This window comes from Leuciscus leuciscus (genome assembly GCF_965113295.1).
Source record: "Leuciscus leuciscus genome assembly, chromosome: 21".
In the NCBI taxonomy this organism is placed as follows: Eukaryota; Metazoa; Chordata; class Actinopteri; order Cypriniformes; family Leuciscidae; genus Leuciscus; species Leuciscus leuciscus.
In genome coordinates this window covers 17,022,136-17,038,845 of record NC_138745.1, presented here as the reverse complement: position 1 = coordinate 17,038,845, position 16,710 = coordinate 17,022,136, and the positions used below count along the sequence as shown (strand labels likewise).

The window sequence follows — 16,710 nt, the reverse complement described above, 5'->3', positions numbered from 1 at the left end:
TCACTGGTTTTTGTCGCAGAAGCGAGTGAGCTCGTGGCGCGAGCACGGCGGGTTACGCAATACTCGTTCCCTCTCTAGAGAGAACAGAGGTTACGTTAGGTAACCGAGTACGTTCTCTTACGAGAGGTTCTCTCGTATTGCGTAAGTTTAGCTTACGCTACGGGAACTCCCTTGTCAACGCCGTGCGCGCCCGGCATCCCCTGAATGAGTCCCAGGGAAGCCCGGGGAACACGAGAGTGTGAGCCAGGCGGCCAATGATATGGCTAGCGCAAGTACATAAGCACATAGTAGGGGGAACAGAACGGCGCGGCCGGTCTGACTAACCAACCCTTATATTGTACAGCTCAACCAGGAGGGCTAAATCAAACAGCAGTAGCCCGCGCACAGAAGTGGGCCGGCCTATGCGAGATTTAGACTGATAAAAGTTTAGCCTGCAGGGCGGGAACTTCTAGATTGTAAAATCTAACAAATGTAGACGGGGAGGCCCAGCCCGCCGCCGTACAAATGTCATGAATAGAAATTCCGCTAGTCCAAGCCCATGACGAGGCCATGCCTCTAGTAGAGTGGGCTCTGATGCCCAAAGGGCATTGCAGGTCTTTAGACGCATAAGCAGCTGCAATAGCGTCCACTATCCATCTGGACAGAGTGTGTTTCGAGGCGGCGAGACCCTTGGTGCGCCCACCAAACGAAACGAAAAGCTGCTCCGAGCGCCTCATGGCGGCGGAGCGCATAATGTAATTTCTCAGCGCTCTGACAGGGCAAAGGAGATTACTGTCAACTTCGCTGCCGGTAGCCGGCAAAGCTGAGAGAGAAATGACCTGTGCTCTGAAGGGTGTGCCCAACACTTTGGGGACATAACCGTGTCTCGGTATGAGAATGACTTTAGAGTCATTAGGTCCGAACTCGAGACATGCCGCGTTAACTGATAACGCATGCAGGTCACCCACACGTTTGACTGAAGACAGGGCTATCAGAAAAACGGTTTTGAGCGTGAGGTATTTCATATCCACAGTTTCCATGGGTTCAAAGGGATGCGCTTTCATGGCCTCTAAGACCAGGGAAAGATCCCAAATAGGAACCGAGGGGGGTCGCGGGGGGTTCATCCTCCTAGCTCCTCTAAGGAAGCGGATAATGAACTCATTCCTCCCTAATGCGCGGCCCAGCACCGAGTCGGAAAAAGCTGATATGGCCGCAACATATACTTTGAGCGTGGAGGGGGACCTGCCCATTTCCAACAGCTCTTGGAGGAAACAAAGCACACGCGACACCTCACATGTTTGTGGATCCAGCCCTTGGGCGGTGCACCATTTATTAAACACAGACCATTTAGATGTGTAGAGCCGTCTCATAGAGGGAGCTCTAGACTGTGTGATCGTGTTCACAACCCCTATTGGCAAGTCAACGGGTATCCGTTGACTATCCATACATGCAGAGACCAGCGCTCTGGATGAGGATGCCAGATCGAGCCGCGGGCTTGAGAGAGAAGGTCTCTTCTCACCGGTATCGGCCAGGGGGGTGTGTCCGCCAGCCGTATTAGATCTGGGAACCACGTTTGATTCTCCCAATACGGGGCTATGAGGAGCACCGTGTGGCGCGCTTCCCTGATTCTCCCGATGACTTGTGGCAGCAGAGAGACAGGGGGAAAAGCGTAAAGCGGGCCGCTGGGCCAGGTTTGGGCCAGCGCGTCCTCGCTCTTGGAAAAGAACCGTGGGCAGTGCGCGTTGTCTTTTGACGCAAAGAGGTCGACTTCAGCTCTGCCGAAACGGCGCCACAGTGACTGGACTGTTTGGGGATGCAAAGACCACTCCCCCAGGGGAACATTGTCCCTGGACAGTCTGTCTGGACCCTCGTTCAGGAGACCCGGCACATGCGCGGCTCTCAGCGAGCGCAGTGAGTGCTGAGCCCACACAAGGAGGCGTTCCGCCAGGGCGCAGAGTGTTTTGGATCTGACACCGCCCTGACGGTTCACATAGGCTACCACTGACATGTTGTCCGTGCGGACTAGTACATGGTGGCCCTGTAGGTATGGGAGGAAGTGCTTGAGCGCTTTCTCGACCGCCAGCATCTCTAGACAGTTTATATGAAGGTGACTCTCCTGGTCTGACCAAGGGCCATAGACCGGTCTTCCCTCTAATAGCGCTCCCCAACCTAGGTTGGACGCATCTGTCGAGACAACTTTCCGGTGCGAGACAACTCCCATCGTCACTCCCGTGCGATACCATTCGGCTGCTAGCCAGGGCTGCAGGGCTGAAACACAGCCATGATCCACTCTGACTCGTAAGCGGCCGGCCGTCCAGGCTCGGTGAGGCACTCGCGCTTTCAGCCAGCGTTGAAGCGGGCGCATGCGCAGTAAGCCCAGCTGGAGCACTGCTGCAGCTGAGGCCATATGCCCCAGGACTCGCTGGAATGTCCTCAGCGGAACCTGACTGCCCGTCTGGAAAGACGCGGCGAGATGTCGAATGTGGCGCGCGCGCTGCTCTGACAATCTGGCCGTCATAGCCACCGAGTCCAGTTCTATTCCAAGAAAGGAAGTCGACTGGCGGGGCAGTAATGAGCTCTTGGTCCAGTTGACCGAGAGACCCAAGCATTCCAGATGGCTGAGAAGCGCTGTTCTGTGAGACAAAAGCTCTGCCTCTGACTGCGCGAGGACTAGCCAGTCGTCCAGATAATTCAGTATCCGCATTCCTTGTCTCCTCAGGGGAGAGAGAGCCGCGTCTATGCACTTCGTAAATGTACGGGGTGCTAAAGATAGACCGAACGGCAGGACGGTGTACTGATATACCCGACCGTCGAAGGCGAATCTCAAGAATGGCCTGTGACGGGGTATTATCTGAATCTGAAAATATGCGTCCTTTAGATCGAGAGAGATGAACCAGTCTCCCGGGCGAATTTGCGCGAGGATTTGTCTGGTTGTGATCATTTTGAACGGCCGTCTCATGAGAGCTTTGTTCAAATGTCTCAGATCTAAAATAGGTCTCAGCGCTCCGTCCTTCTTGGGTACGAGGAAGTAACGGCTGTAAAGCCCGACTCGCTCAGAGAAGGATAAACCTGTTCTATAGCCCCTTTGCGCAGCAGCTTCGCTATTTCTGCTTGAAGCAGGTGCGCTGCTTCTAAAGTCACTTTTGTCTCCGTCTGCGCTAGAAAGCGCGGGGGGCGACGAGCGAATTGAAGCGAATAGCCGTGTTATATAGTATTCAGCACCCATTTTGACGCGCCCTGAATAGCTTCCCATGCTTTTGCACGCATAGCTAGGGGTCGAATGGTCTCTGGGTTCAGATCGCCGCGCTGAGCGGGATGGGGAACCTGTATCAGAGAGGATGGGGCGGCGACGCGCCGCCAGTGCTCGAACACGGGGGCTGGAAAACAGTGCTGACTGGCTGTACAGCATATGATGGCTCGATCGCTACGGATGGAGCGCGTTTTGCTGCTAAACACCCCTGGCGCGAGAGCGGCGTGGGGGTTGTCATGTCTGAAAGTGGGTGCGCGTGCTCGTGAGCGGGCGCAGAGTTTACACTTATAACACGGCCAGTGTTTGGGAGCTTTGTAACCCGAGGTAACTGAGTGGCAGAGCAAGCAGCGGGTAGTTGTGAGCACAGGGTTGTGGGCACATTTACTACACTTGGTACTCGAGCGTGTGTCCGCTTTATGAGAGTGCGCTCTGAGCGTGTTACCATGGGGATAGTGTTTGTGTGTAGTGGTGAGCACATTTTCTACACTTATGACACCTTCGGCCAGAGCCGGAATATTTGTGAGCTTTGGAGGATCTGCAACCCGGGGTAACTGTGTAACAGAGCGGGCAGTGGGTAGGTGTGGGCACAGAATTGTGGGCACATTCTCCACGCTTAGCACTCGAGCGGCGCATGCCCGCTATGAGAGTGCGCTCTGTGAGCGTTACCGGGGAGACCGTGTTTGTGTGTAGCAGTGAGCACGTGGGAGTGGGCACATATTCTACACTTATAACACCATTGGCGTTATAGGAAACTGATAGAGCGAATGCTTTGATGGCTCATATGTTTAGACGCTCATAAATACTCAAGCACCATCCTGTGAGCGGGAGGGTGCGAGATGCGGGTTCACTTTCTGTATGTAAGAAAGCTGCCGCGAGCTCGGAGAAGCCAGCAGAAAAAATATATTTATCTGCCGCCAGAGTCGGCTTCGAACTCGGGTCTCCCGCGCGGAAGCCTAGTGTTCTGCCACTGAGCCACAGGGGCACACATAGGCTCTCAGTTAGCGCGAGCATATGACAGAGCGTCGTGTTTCGTTTCGGCGTTTGTTTGCAGGCGCGCGTGTATTAAACAGGCTCGTTTACTGCAGTATTAGTATTTCCAGCCGCCTGAACTTTAGAGGGGACTGAGAAATATGTCAGGAACGGAGTTTAGTCCGACCTGGGTGGGACTTCCTCTTTTCGCCGGTGCTCGTGACGTCCGCTCTGATATCCCTTGAGAACGGCGCGGTTGCGCGGCTCGGACAAAGGGAGAGAGAGCGGGAAGATGTCATCATGTGCTGTGACATCGTTAGTTTGCAGACGTGCGTGTCGCCTGTAGCTAGGAGGGGACTGAGAAATGGAGGTGGCCGGTAGGTGACGCGCACGACCGAGACGCGGGGTAGCTTTCTTATAACGTAAAGGAAGCCAGCCCGTGACCGCCTACTTCTGACATCCCTTGTGAGCGGCGCGTTTGCGCGGCTCGAACAGAGGGGGAGAGCGCAGGAAGGGCGAGCGTCGTCATGTTTTGCGTATCGTTAGTTTGCAGGCGTGCGTGCATAAAAACAGGCTCGTTACTGCAATATATGTATTTCCAGTCGCCTGAGCTTAGGAGGGGACTGAGAAATATGTCAGGAATGGAGGTTAGTCCGCTAACACTCTACTCTCCTTTAGCCAGTGACGGGGGGGGTAGCTTTCTTGTAACGTAAAGGAAGCTATAGCCCGAGACCGTCCGTTTCTGACATCCCTTGTGAGCGGCGCCGTTTGCGCGGCTTGACAGAGGGGTCTGACGTCATCTGCTTCGTCCCCTGAGGCGACGGCAGTGCGGGCAATGGCCGGCCGCTGCGCGTCGGTGAAGGGCGGGGGAGAAGGAGAGAGCGAGGCTCGCGGGAGGGGCTCCGGCAAGCGCTAAGCTGTCATACCCGGCTCGCTGTACGCAGCCGCCCGGGTAGAAGGCCAGGCAGAGAGCGCAATCACAAGGCGGTCTCCGTCGCTGAGCGTGGCTCTGCACGAGCCACAGGATGAGCGAGGCATTTGAAACAACGCCTCGCGCTCTTTTAGATGCAAAGTGTGTCGCGGGGCGAGCACACAACACACACACATAGAGCAAATAAAGGATATATTCGCCGGATAGCGAAGCAGGCAGGGATAGCTGAAGGCGGCGAAGGCGGCCGGCTTCCTCAGGCAGAATCCTCGGCTTGCAAGGCGCTGGTTTCAACGGCGGCTTCCTCAGAGATCAGCGATGCCTAGAGCTTCGCTGAAGAGACAAAAATCAGTGAAAGCAGCCTCTCAGCCCATATTTATACCCTCTGCCACGCCCCGCCTCGGGCCGTGACGCGTAGGCGCGCTGCTCGCGCTCATTGGGCGTGACGTCACGCCAAGGGCTCAGTGATAGGCTGCTGCAGTTGCCGCAGAGCAGCCTATGAGCACGCTAGATTGCCTGCTCTAGGTCTGCTTGCTGCCGCACTGCGTTGACAAGATATAAAAATTAAGGATCATTTTTTTGCTTCATATCTCGAGAAAAGATGACTTTACCCGTAGCGTAAGCTAAACTTACGCAATACGAGAGAACCTCTCGTAAGAGAACTGTAATCGACAACTATTTTGATAATCGATTAGTCGGTTTGAGTCATTTTTTAAGACAAAAGTAAACAATTATTTGATTCCAGCTTGTTAAATGTGAATATGTTCTAGTGTATTTTCTCCTCTGTGACCGTAAACTGAATATCTTTGAGTTGTGGACAAAATGAGACATTTAAGGACGTCATCCTGGGCTTTTGGGAAACACTGATCCACATTTTTCGGACATATTATAGACCAAACAACTAATCGATTAATCGAGAAAATATTCAACAGATTAATCGACTATGAAAATAATCCCAAATCCCTAATCATTATGTACAAGTGCATTGCATTGGAAGCCCTGGATATAAGCCTCCCTCTCTATCTCTCTTAAATATTTTTGTTCTTTCTGTTTTGTCATTTAGTAAACTTTATAGATTTCAACCATATTATTCCTTCTTGAGTCTATTTAACAAGAACTTAGATTAATGTATGAATTGAATAGTGATTGTGTGACCTATGATGAGGGAACAACCAGTGATACCCTTGGTAGTACCATCAAATGATAGCCTATAGCGATGTCATCAGGATACACATACACCGGTAGGCAGTGGCCCACCTTACCGGGTGACCACGTCGTGGTCCACCAGAATTTATAGTTTACCCACCTCTTTTTTTACCACTACACCTCTGACTATCAGCTATGAATTTTAGCTATTACAGTCTTTCAAAGGACAAAAACATGAACTTTAAAACTATTGCTGTTTTCTTAACTTATTTCTTAATTTCTTAACTTATCTGAGCAAAAATTACTCAAAATGATGATGCAAGTCACACGATGATGGTGATATACATACTTGAATTAGTTTTACCCATCTCTGCCCTCAGGTTATGGCATTCTGCTGATAATGGGAGAGACGGTGATGTAGTAGTTTTTGGAGGAAGCCAGACATTTGTCTTTCTAATGGATTCGGTATGTACAGTGCAATCTACAACAAAAGGCTTGTATTTGTGATGTAAAGAGTTACACATTTATCATTGGAATATTCTGACTCTGAATCTGGTTTAAAAGTCTGATTTATGGGTTGTTTTGTTTTCCATACTCCTTGGGTCTTGAGCAGTGTAGAATCATGTTGTGTACATAGAAAGTGATGCATGCAGATCAAGCAGGGCTAAGAACATGAAACATACCAAATGTGACCTTAGAAACCCCCTAAATGAATGGATAAAGGTAATTTGTGAGCATTAACTCAACTGTGACACATTAACTCTGAGCTCTCTGCAGAATTTGATTAGCTGGTATCCATCCAAAATCATGAATTGGTTTAACACTTGTTTAATGAGTAACAATTAAAGCAGATGCACTGAAAGCTCTTGTTATCAAGCAATGTACTTGACATCATTATACTTTGCATTAAAGGAAATTGTATTAATTTGTATCCCTCTGTAGGTTGCAGTTCTCAAGTCTCCCTCTCAGAGTCATTGTGCAGATGTGCTGGTATTTCAGACTCAACCGTACTCGCTGTCAAGGTAAAAGCCATTATATATACACTGCAACAAACAGCTCATCATAAAAAAAAAAAAGATATATATATATATATATATATATATATATAAAACATTTAAAAGGTATTTTGAAGCAATGTTATGTGATAAGGAAATATTTACGTACTAAACTGCATTTTTCTTCATTTTCAATCATTGCATTTGGTCCGAAATTAAATGAGAACATGTGTTCCCTTGTCAGTCAACGTGTTTTCATACCACTGTGCAGCCTATTCATGCAGACATCATATGTCATCAGCTCGTTCACGTACGTGCTGTGCAGACAGAGTGAGAATGGCAGGCAAACAGTTGTTTACATTAGTTATTGTAGTACTGTTACTCAGTGTACTGTAAAGTTTTGTCACTGGTGAATGACACATGATGTAATCCAATAACATTGTTTCTGGTCGTCTCACTTCTGGTCTGTGTGTGTTCATGTGTTTTTGAGGAGGCATGGCTTTGGACTGCAATTTGCAGGGAGGGTCGGATCGTACGGTTTCAATGCTAGCAAGCTAAAGTTAGCATTTCCCAGATCACCTATTGCACCTTTGAGTAAAAAAACCCAACTTTTTTGACTGTACAGATTTTGAGTAAAACTGTGAAACAGTTTTTTTGTGTGTGTGTGGGTTTTATATATGCAGGGTAGAAGGAAATCTCTCAAAACATTTTTACCTTACTTATGAATTTTGGTGATGGCCCACGTCACGAGTAGACTAGGATGTGGCCCCTTTAAGAGCAGAGTGCCCTTCAGTTTTTTGAAAGGTTCAGTTTGCTAATAGCATGTGCCTCGAGCCTCACATGTGTGCATGAATCGGATGGTATATTTTATTTCTGTTGCTTATATAAGTTGTTTTGTTTATTAAAGGTGCTCTAAGTGATGTAGGGTGACGTCACTTCTTGTTGATGTTCAAAGTATTGTCAAACAAAACGGAGGCTAGCTAGACCCTCCCTCCTCCTCATCCGTGCACTAACCCCCCAAACCTCACCCCCAAATCCTTCTTGTCGGTTATTGGCTGGAACAGTTTGTTATGTTTCATGGTGCGGGTTAGCCCAGTTTGTTTTTGTTGCCGTTTGTGGAGCCTGGGCTGTCTATAGAGACTGCGTTTTTTTACAGTGTGTTCAGGGGACAGGCAGCTACTGTAGCAGATAGTGAGGAGTTGTTTGCTGTATGTGACAAAAAAATTTTGGGCCTAAAAAATTGCTTAGAGCACCTTTAATTAACACGGTTGACAGCAGAATGCTATTAGACAGTTTGTTGGAGTTTTCCCGGTGAAGTGGTGAATAAAATACGAACTGTGGAATGCCAACCTCCTCCCGAGTTTTCATTGCTGTCTTATGCTGCAACTCATGTTGGCGTGCTATCCTCTATTACCAACGCAAGAAGTGTTACACCCTCCATAGATTTAATATGGCTTTTTTTCTGGCCCACTATCTAATAATTAGATTTTAATACAGGGTTCCTGCAGGTTTCAGTTAGTCAAATTTAAGACCTTTTTAAGACATTTTAAGACCATAAAGATTGAAATTTAAGACCTACACGACGCATTGCCAAAAACATATTTTATACATTTTATTTCAATGAATTCAGTAATTGAAAAATAATTAACTTAATTTACAGATAAAGCAATCATATTAGTAACCTTCCACACCCAACAACGCGTGCCAGAGAAAAGAACAGAATCAGATATAATTTTTTTTATAGAAAATTGTACTTTGCATATTATAGGCCTACTGTAAAAAACACATAATTAGTTGATTTTAGTTGATCATAGTTGATCATAACTAGAGATGAAATGGCATGAACATTTCATTTAATTATTATAGTGCCAAAAATGATCACTGTTATCACAGAATCCTGTTCAAAAAGTACTAATACTAGTACACAATAAAATCAATTCACCAAGTTTTATGTCGAAAAACAGCAAATAACAAATAAAATTAGCATCAATACACACTAACATAAACATTAAAATAATATGATTAAAAATGATAGCCAGATTTTAAGTTCAAATAAAGTTGACAAAAAAGGTTTTTAAAAAAAAGAAAAACCTCACATATTTCAGACTTTATCTTTTTTGACTCATTCTTTTTATAAAAAATGATTTACTGACATTTACAATACACTTTAGCTTATCTTTTATTATTAATAGTAAAATTCGGTCCGATTTTCCCATGGCGTCTGTCATTGCTATGCAACCGTGCCCTGCGCTCTCCACAATGACAAAAAAACGTTTTAGTGGCTAATGGATTTCCACCGCCGAAAAACGCTTGCTGTAGCTCTGTATCTGTTACAAGATTTATTAACGGAGAAGAGAAAAACACCCGTAGTGTTTGGGTGCACCCCCATTCTTCATGTCTTTTTTCATGTCGCTGCGCCTGGAAAAAAACGAGCGCATCGCTTCAATTATAAGCGCGCTTACCGCGCGCCTACATTTGAATAAACTTGAGCGCGAAAAAGACGCGATATGTGAACTGCCTCTTGGCGAGCGACTTCGATACTTTTTTGCTACTTTGTAATAACTTTCTGCGGCCAGCGTTTCTGGAAATGAATGAGGGTAAAATCTTTTTTAAGACCTGACTAAATGAAATTTAAGACCGCAGGTGAAAATCTGCCAGTTTTTAAGACGTTTTAAGGCCTTAAATTTAAAGTTCCGAATTTAAGACTTTTTAAGACCCCGCGGGAACCCTGTAATACTGAAAACATAATTAAATCATTATAAAACATCATGATTGTTATTTTGGGCACCCATAAAACAGATTCCATGGTGTTTTTTTTAAAATAATACACTTTGACAGGTTTATCACTTTATTATTCAATATAATGGACTATAATGCTTTTGATACAAAATAACAATGGAATGATATTCTATGCACTGCTTATATATATATATATATATATATATATATATATATATATATATATATATATATATTATAGAACCTCATTGTTTTGTGGTTCATCTCATTCTGAAAGGACAACAGCATTCTGTCTATTGTACCTACTTGCAAAAAGCACTTATATTGTTTTTGGTATTTCCCCAAAGTGCATAATAGAGTACTCCAGAGGCAGAGGGAGTCTGTAACAGTTCTGCAGTGCTTGTGGTCAGAAGTCCATTGTTTAAGACTTTGTACTGCATAAGTCATTGTTTGAATGATGAATGTTGTCCATTCACATGGCCATTTACACAATAAAAATAAAATAAAAAATCTTCAGCCCTATTGCAATAATTGCTGTGCCCAATTAATGTAAAAAAGTTTGACCCACTTCACTGCAGTTTTAAAATCAAAGACAGAGAACAATTTATATTCAACAGCAAAGCAATACACAACCCCATAAGAAATATGCAGCATCGCAGGAAGAGCCTAAAAACAAAAAGCCAAATGGGAAGTAAAAAAAAAAGAAAAAAAAGAAAAGTGTACTCAAGTGGTTTTGTTCTAAGCATTTCAGCTTTGCCAATCTAGCTATCTGGTTGAGTTCTTCTGTCTTGACTCAGATCAAGTTGAATTAATTATGACATACAATAGGGCTCAGATTGCCTCGACGTAGTTGGCTGGGAGCATCCCCTGCTGTCCTGTGCGTTCCACACGTCCGAACATCCAGCCTTCATCTATCTGCTGCACGTCCACTATTAAGTCACCATCTGCAAACGATATCTCATCCTCATCGGCAGCGGCGTAGTCATATACGGCCCTGTAACGCTTCAGTAGGAACAGATGCACAAGGTTAGGAAGAACTAAGTCTAAGCATGGGAAAATTTTTTTAAATGAGTAATGGAGAGAATCCTTACCCCACCACTAGAGGGCAGTGGAGCAGCAGCTGAATGCTCAGGCTCTGGAACATTGTTGTAGCTCGGAGAGCGAGCTGGTGGCTGGAAGCCTGGACACAGAGCCGTAAAAAACAAAAACAAAAAACAGAGTATGCAAAACATATCTAATCCTACAGACAGCATGAAAAATGGGTACTTTATGTCAAGTCACCTTTATTTATATAGCACGTTTACAATACAGATTGTTTCAAAGCAGCTTTATAGTGATAACAGGAAAATAATGATACGTTTTTTTTTTTTTTGTCTGTACAGTAGATCTAGAAGAAAATTGTGTAATAGTCCAGCTTAAGTAAGTTCAGTGATGGTTCATTTTTGTTGTAAAAAAGTTATTAATACAGTTAATTTATCTATACAGCCGCTCTGTGGTGTCAACAGTGATGTCATCGTCCAGCTCAGTTAAGTTATCATATAATGGTGTCAATGCAGGCAGATCAATAACATTGTTGAATATTAAGTGTCCCCAACTATGCAAGCCAAAAGCGACAGTGTACCTGTACATACCCTGATTGCCGAAGGCATTAGTGGGTGAGCCCTCTCCCCCCATCTGACTTTTCTTCTCAAAGTCCTCATGATACTTTATCTGTTAACACACACACACACACACACACACACACAAAAAACCCCCAAAAAAAACCATTACTAAGGTCACAGAAACACTATGGGCATTAGGGGTGGGAATCTTAAGGCATTTAAAGATCCGATCTGATTCCGATTCTGGGAGTAACGATCCGATTCCCAAAACGATTCTTAACATACATTTTTGGTAACCAATTATCCTGCTGTGCAAATACATGAACTTTACATTTTAACCAAAATTGGAGTTACTATGCTTTTTGTTTATAGTTAGAATATCTGTTTGACAGTATTTCCATATAAAAATGATTATGAAGATTTCTTTCAATACTTTTATTTTATTAACAAAGTTATATTCAGGATTAACAAGCTCTGAATTAAACATGGTAAGCCATACAATTGCAAAGAACAATTCATTAAGAATTAACAGTTCTCAATTTACAACTAAGTGTGACAATTTTTCAGTTTCTTTAGAACATTTTAGACCGCTGTCTCACTAAAATAACGACGTGAGGGCAAACTGTATCGTGGCTCAAGTACCTGTAACATCGTGCGAAATCCTTGGTTATCCACAACGGAGTAAAGGCGCAAATCTTTGGCAATAAAACCCGCCACTGACCGGGTAATTTGTTTCGCCTTTTCAGAATTCGGTGGAGGCTTTGCTATTTGCTTGAGGGCCCTTTGACTGTAACCGGGAGTGTTTGTGATTGGAACAGAATGCTGTTTCTCCAGCTCTGAGTGGATTCGTGTAATATGTTTCTTCATATTAGTTGTGTTGCCGAAATATTTGAATTTGGTGCCACAGACTTTGCATACAGTAGCCTATGGCTTTTATCAACAACACCTTTTTCGGTGTCTTCAGAAAATCTAAAATGTTGCCACACATTCGATTTCAAATTTGATGGAGCAGGTCGTAGTTTGTCCATTTTATCTTAAACGAAGCCAATTCACCAGAATACGAACGTTTGTGTATCAACGGGTTTTTCGGTTTGGCCAGTGACCGCGCGTAGTACACAATGGATAAATATGGCAATGCTGAAAATGTTTTTCAGTGAGGTGCATCTGTAAATACTGTTTCATGAATATCTTACATTGCTAATCTGATCTTGCGTCTTCTTGACCCTTTGCAGTTCTGGTGTATCAGCCACCACACTGAAGCCTTTCCCTTTGTTCCTCTCAAAATCCTCTTTGTATAGCACCTGGAAGAGATAGAAATGGATAATGTCGGGTAAACAGATTCAGAAAGGTGACAGGTGCAAAAACAAGCTTTTATAAGCAGCCCACACAGAATCTTCATGCAATAATGACCACCATTTACCAAGTGTGTAGTACTTTCAGCTCTCTAACACATTTTACAACATTTAAAACAGAATTACCCTGCAAAATAGTGCAGAAAATGTGAAAAATCCAAAGTGGCTAGCAGGAAAAGCCACTAACAAGTCTACACATGTAACCTTGGCAGTACAAATATGCCATTCGCTGTAGCCATATAAGCTCTGATTCAGCACATAGACAGACTCTGGGTATACTTGGATATACAGTAAAAATGGAACTGGCATGAAGAGGTATGGATCATCTTATAGCTAAATGTTGTACAAGCTGTTTTATACTGAAAACCAAACCACATACTCAAACTCTCATGAATAAAATCGGTTTGACAGAACAACATGCAACCACTGAATCTATTAGTTTAAAAAAAAAAAAAAATCAAAAAAGAAATTAGGCAGTTACGTACAGTATATTGCAGAGGCATATTTACTGCCATGCAAGCAGCACTGCCCTGAGTTTACATTGGGTTAGTACAACTACAATTTATACTGCTGTCAGAGAGAACTGTCAGCCACAAACAGCACCCCTGCTATGCTTTTACTACTTCAATATATATGGTCCCTAGAGTTTTTTGAATAAGTCTACAAAACCAGATTTGTTGACTTTTTAGAACTTTTCAGGCACACTTTGGGATAGGATATGACCAATACCATATATCACGATGAGAGTAAGTTTATTTTACGATAACAATATATATCATGATATAGTTATTTTTGCTTTAAAAAAGGTTTTTATATCATCATCATAAAAAATAAAAAAAGTGTACCTTTTTTATACTTAAAAAACGAATACTAGCCTAAAAAAACTCAATCTTACTGAAGACAATTAAACAGTGATAAAGAAAGAGCAAAGAAAACAAACTACAATAGAACAAAGACAAATGAAATAGACTGACCTGAAAAACTAGAAATAATAACTACATCAATTGTACAAAGTGATCAAATGTATTAAAAAACAACAACAACAACAACAACAACAACAACAACAAAAAAACAATGCATTGTCTTCCCTGTTTAAATTAAATATAATTGTATTCTTATTAAAGGGCCCCTATTATGGATTTTGAAAATGACTTTCATGTAGTGTGTAACACAGCTCTAAGTGAATGAAAACATCCTGCAAAGTTTTAAATCTGAAAGTGCACCGTATATAAAGTTATCGTCTTTCAAAAGTAAGAGTCGACTCTGAGTCAATGAAATTAATTGTTTTTCAAACGAGTCATAAGCCGTTTCGTTGTGACATCAAGACGAAACATTAGCATATTGCCCGCCCACTTATTGCACGTGCAGACACCAGGAAAAAATTGAACCTCAAACTGGCAGCTGATTCCTGTGGATACTGGATAGCATCATGTCGAGAAGACGCTGTGCTCTACAATGTGAAGGTAAAGCCAGTTTTTTTTTTTCACTGCCCAAGGACGGGCATGTGAAGAATCAATGGTTAAAATTCATCTTAACCATGATATCACAGCAGTATAATCCTAAACTTTTGCTGTGTTCCCTTTATTTTACTGACGACTGCTTCTCAAATCTTGGAGTTCAATGCAGGATTTCGCAAACTGTTTGCTCTTGAAAGATGGTGTTCAAAATACTTAGTTTTGAGTTTTATATTGTGTAGGTCTCCTGCTAACTGGCTAACTCACGTTATCACTGTCTTACTGAAATACTTCTGCTAATCTGTTTGTGGGTCACTATTACCTATAACTGTGTCTATTAATGCAGATTGTCTGTCATTCTCACTACTCAGAGGAAACATTAATCATGGAGCAAGATTTGTTTTACCAATGTTTATGTTACACCAGTCATTCACATCAGTCATTCACGCTATAGCTCCGCTAATGTACAGTATACATTGCATACATGCACTGTTATTGATACAGTTTCCACATGTTCACCGCAATATATTACAAAAATACTTGGTAAATAAATTAGTACAAGTAAAATAATCAGTTTGTTGATGGACATGCACTTGTTAATGCTGATGGTGAGGAATTACAGTTGCAACATCTCATAATGTAGGTCTACCTCAAACTGAGTAGCGTATCACTGAAACGTCCTGCTCGAGTCGTCCTTGCGATGGAGGTTCGGGTTGAATAACTAGTTCTTCCAGTGTTTCATCATCGGACTCGCGCTCGCACTGATATGGTCAAATCGACGTCATTGTTCGTTACTGTCTTTAGTTTACGGTTTAGGAAGCCTCAGGACAGCTGATGTTGTTATGGCAATGGACGTTTTTGTTTTCGATGCACGCGCTGTACGCTGTAAACCAATTACAACAGACTGAGCTGTCTGGCCAATCAAAGCAGAGTAGCTCGCAGAAAGGCAGGATTTAGAGAGATTGATTCATTTAACGAGTCGTTTGAGAATCATTGAAAATGTGGTGATGTGCAAATGTATATTATGATACAAATGTAAATGTATATATTGTTTTATTAAAATTAAAAAGTTTTTTGACCTTTGAGGCATGTAAACCGGTTGTAGGAAACTCCAAAACAACATTAGGAAACTTTAAAATAGCATAATAGGAGCACTTTAAAGTTACAAAAGTGATTCAGTCAAGATCAGTGAGAGATTTTTTGTTGTTGTTTGTTTGATTAACATTAATAACGACAGCAGGTCAATTTGGATGCTGTCACTTTAAGACCGACTGAACGGATCCATTATACTCTAGGGTTTTCATTCTTAACTGCTTACATTCACTTAAAACATAAATTACTGTTTACTTGCAAAAACATTGTCACTTTGATACATGTGTATTGAACCATTCAAGCCCAATTAGATGGCCAAAGGCATTCAGTTGATACTGAAATGAGTTGTCTTTTGCTGCTTATTGCGCTTCGACGTTTTCAAATCACCTGTCAAGTGAGCGTAACCGTGATTGGAACGATAGTCCAAAATCAGTACCGGATGACACATTGCTACTAGTGGTGTCAACGATAATCGATTCGGCGATGCATCGCAATGCGGGGCATGCACGATTCAGCATTGATGCGGCAAAGTGCCATAATCGATTATGTCACTGTTTTAGGGGTGTATTAAACCTTTCGGTACAAGGCACGCATTTTCAATATAGATAGATGGACACACAAGACGCAACACGTTCAGAATTTATAAACTTTTAGTATACAGAACAGCGCGAGCGGGAAGCGGCGCACCTCACGCGGGCAGGGCTTATTTGCTTATTAAACGCACACTCACAGGTCTGTTAACTTAAGCAATAGGCTACTTTTAAGGTAGTCTAATATGTTTCTGATTAAAAAATTACTGACACAGTAAAGGGTAGATTTAAATAAAGAAAAACAAAATTGAAATAAAGAAAAACAAAATTTAAATAAAGAAAAAACGAAATTGAAATAAAGAAAAACAAAATTGAAATAAAGAAAAAACGAAATTTAAATAAAGAAAAAACGAAATTTGAAAAACGAAATTTAAATGAAGAAAACACAAATTTAAATAAAGAAAAACGAAATTAAGTTAAATTAAAAACGAGATTAATTTAGATTGATAATAACGGGTAAAAAGGCTAATACATTTTGTTTCTGTTATTCTATTTTCCACAATGTCAAAGCAACGCAGCTTAACCCAAAACACAAGCTCAGGCACTTCTGTCCACACACACTCCGCTGTTCTGCTCTAGCCAGAGAATACTCCCGTTGTATGAACACTTTAGTAG

General features: G+C 42.8%; 1 protein-coding gene and 1 pseudogene across 2 annotated transcripts in view; one reads left to right on the top strand and one right to left on the bottom strand.

Moving 5' to 3' along the window:
* The window catches only part of LOC309485824 (kelch domain-containing protein 1-like), a 53,057-nt pseudogene extending 45,727 nt beyond the window's left edge, over positions 1-7,330 (top strand). The window contains exons 6-7 of the transcript XR_014211713.1: positions 6,653-6,737; positions 7,215-7,330. The product of XR_014211713.1 is annotated as a kelch domain-containing protein 1-like (transcript). The remainder of the gene's footprint in view (positions 1-6,652; positions 6,738-7,214) is intronic.
* Positions 7,331-10,186: 2,856 nt separating this feature from the next.
* Positions 10,187-16,710, bottom strand: part of LOC309485820 (LIM and SH3 domain protein 1-like) — a 159,385-nt gene continuing 152,861 nt past the window's right edge. Inside the window, exons 4-7 of the mRNA XM_082152878.1 lie at positions 12,801-12,908; positions 11,638-11,716; positions 11,098-11,186; positions 10,187-11,008 (exon numbers count right to left, since the gene is read on the bottom strand). Of these exons, the coding sequence (XP_082009004.1) occupies positions 10,838-11,008; positions 11,098-11,186; positions 11,638-11,716; positions 12,801-12,908 (447 nt within the window). The 3' untranslated portion in view covers positions 10,187-10,837. The remainder of the gene's footprint in view (positions 11,009-11,097; positions 11,187-11,637; positions 11,717-12,800; positions 12,909-16,710) is intronic.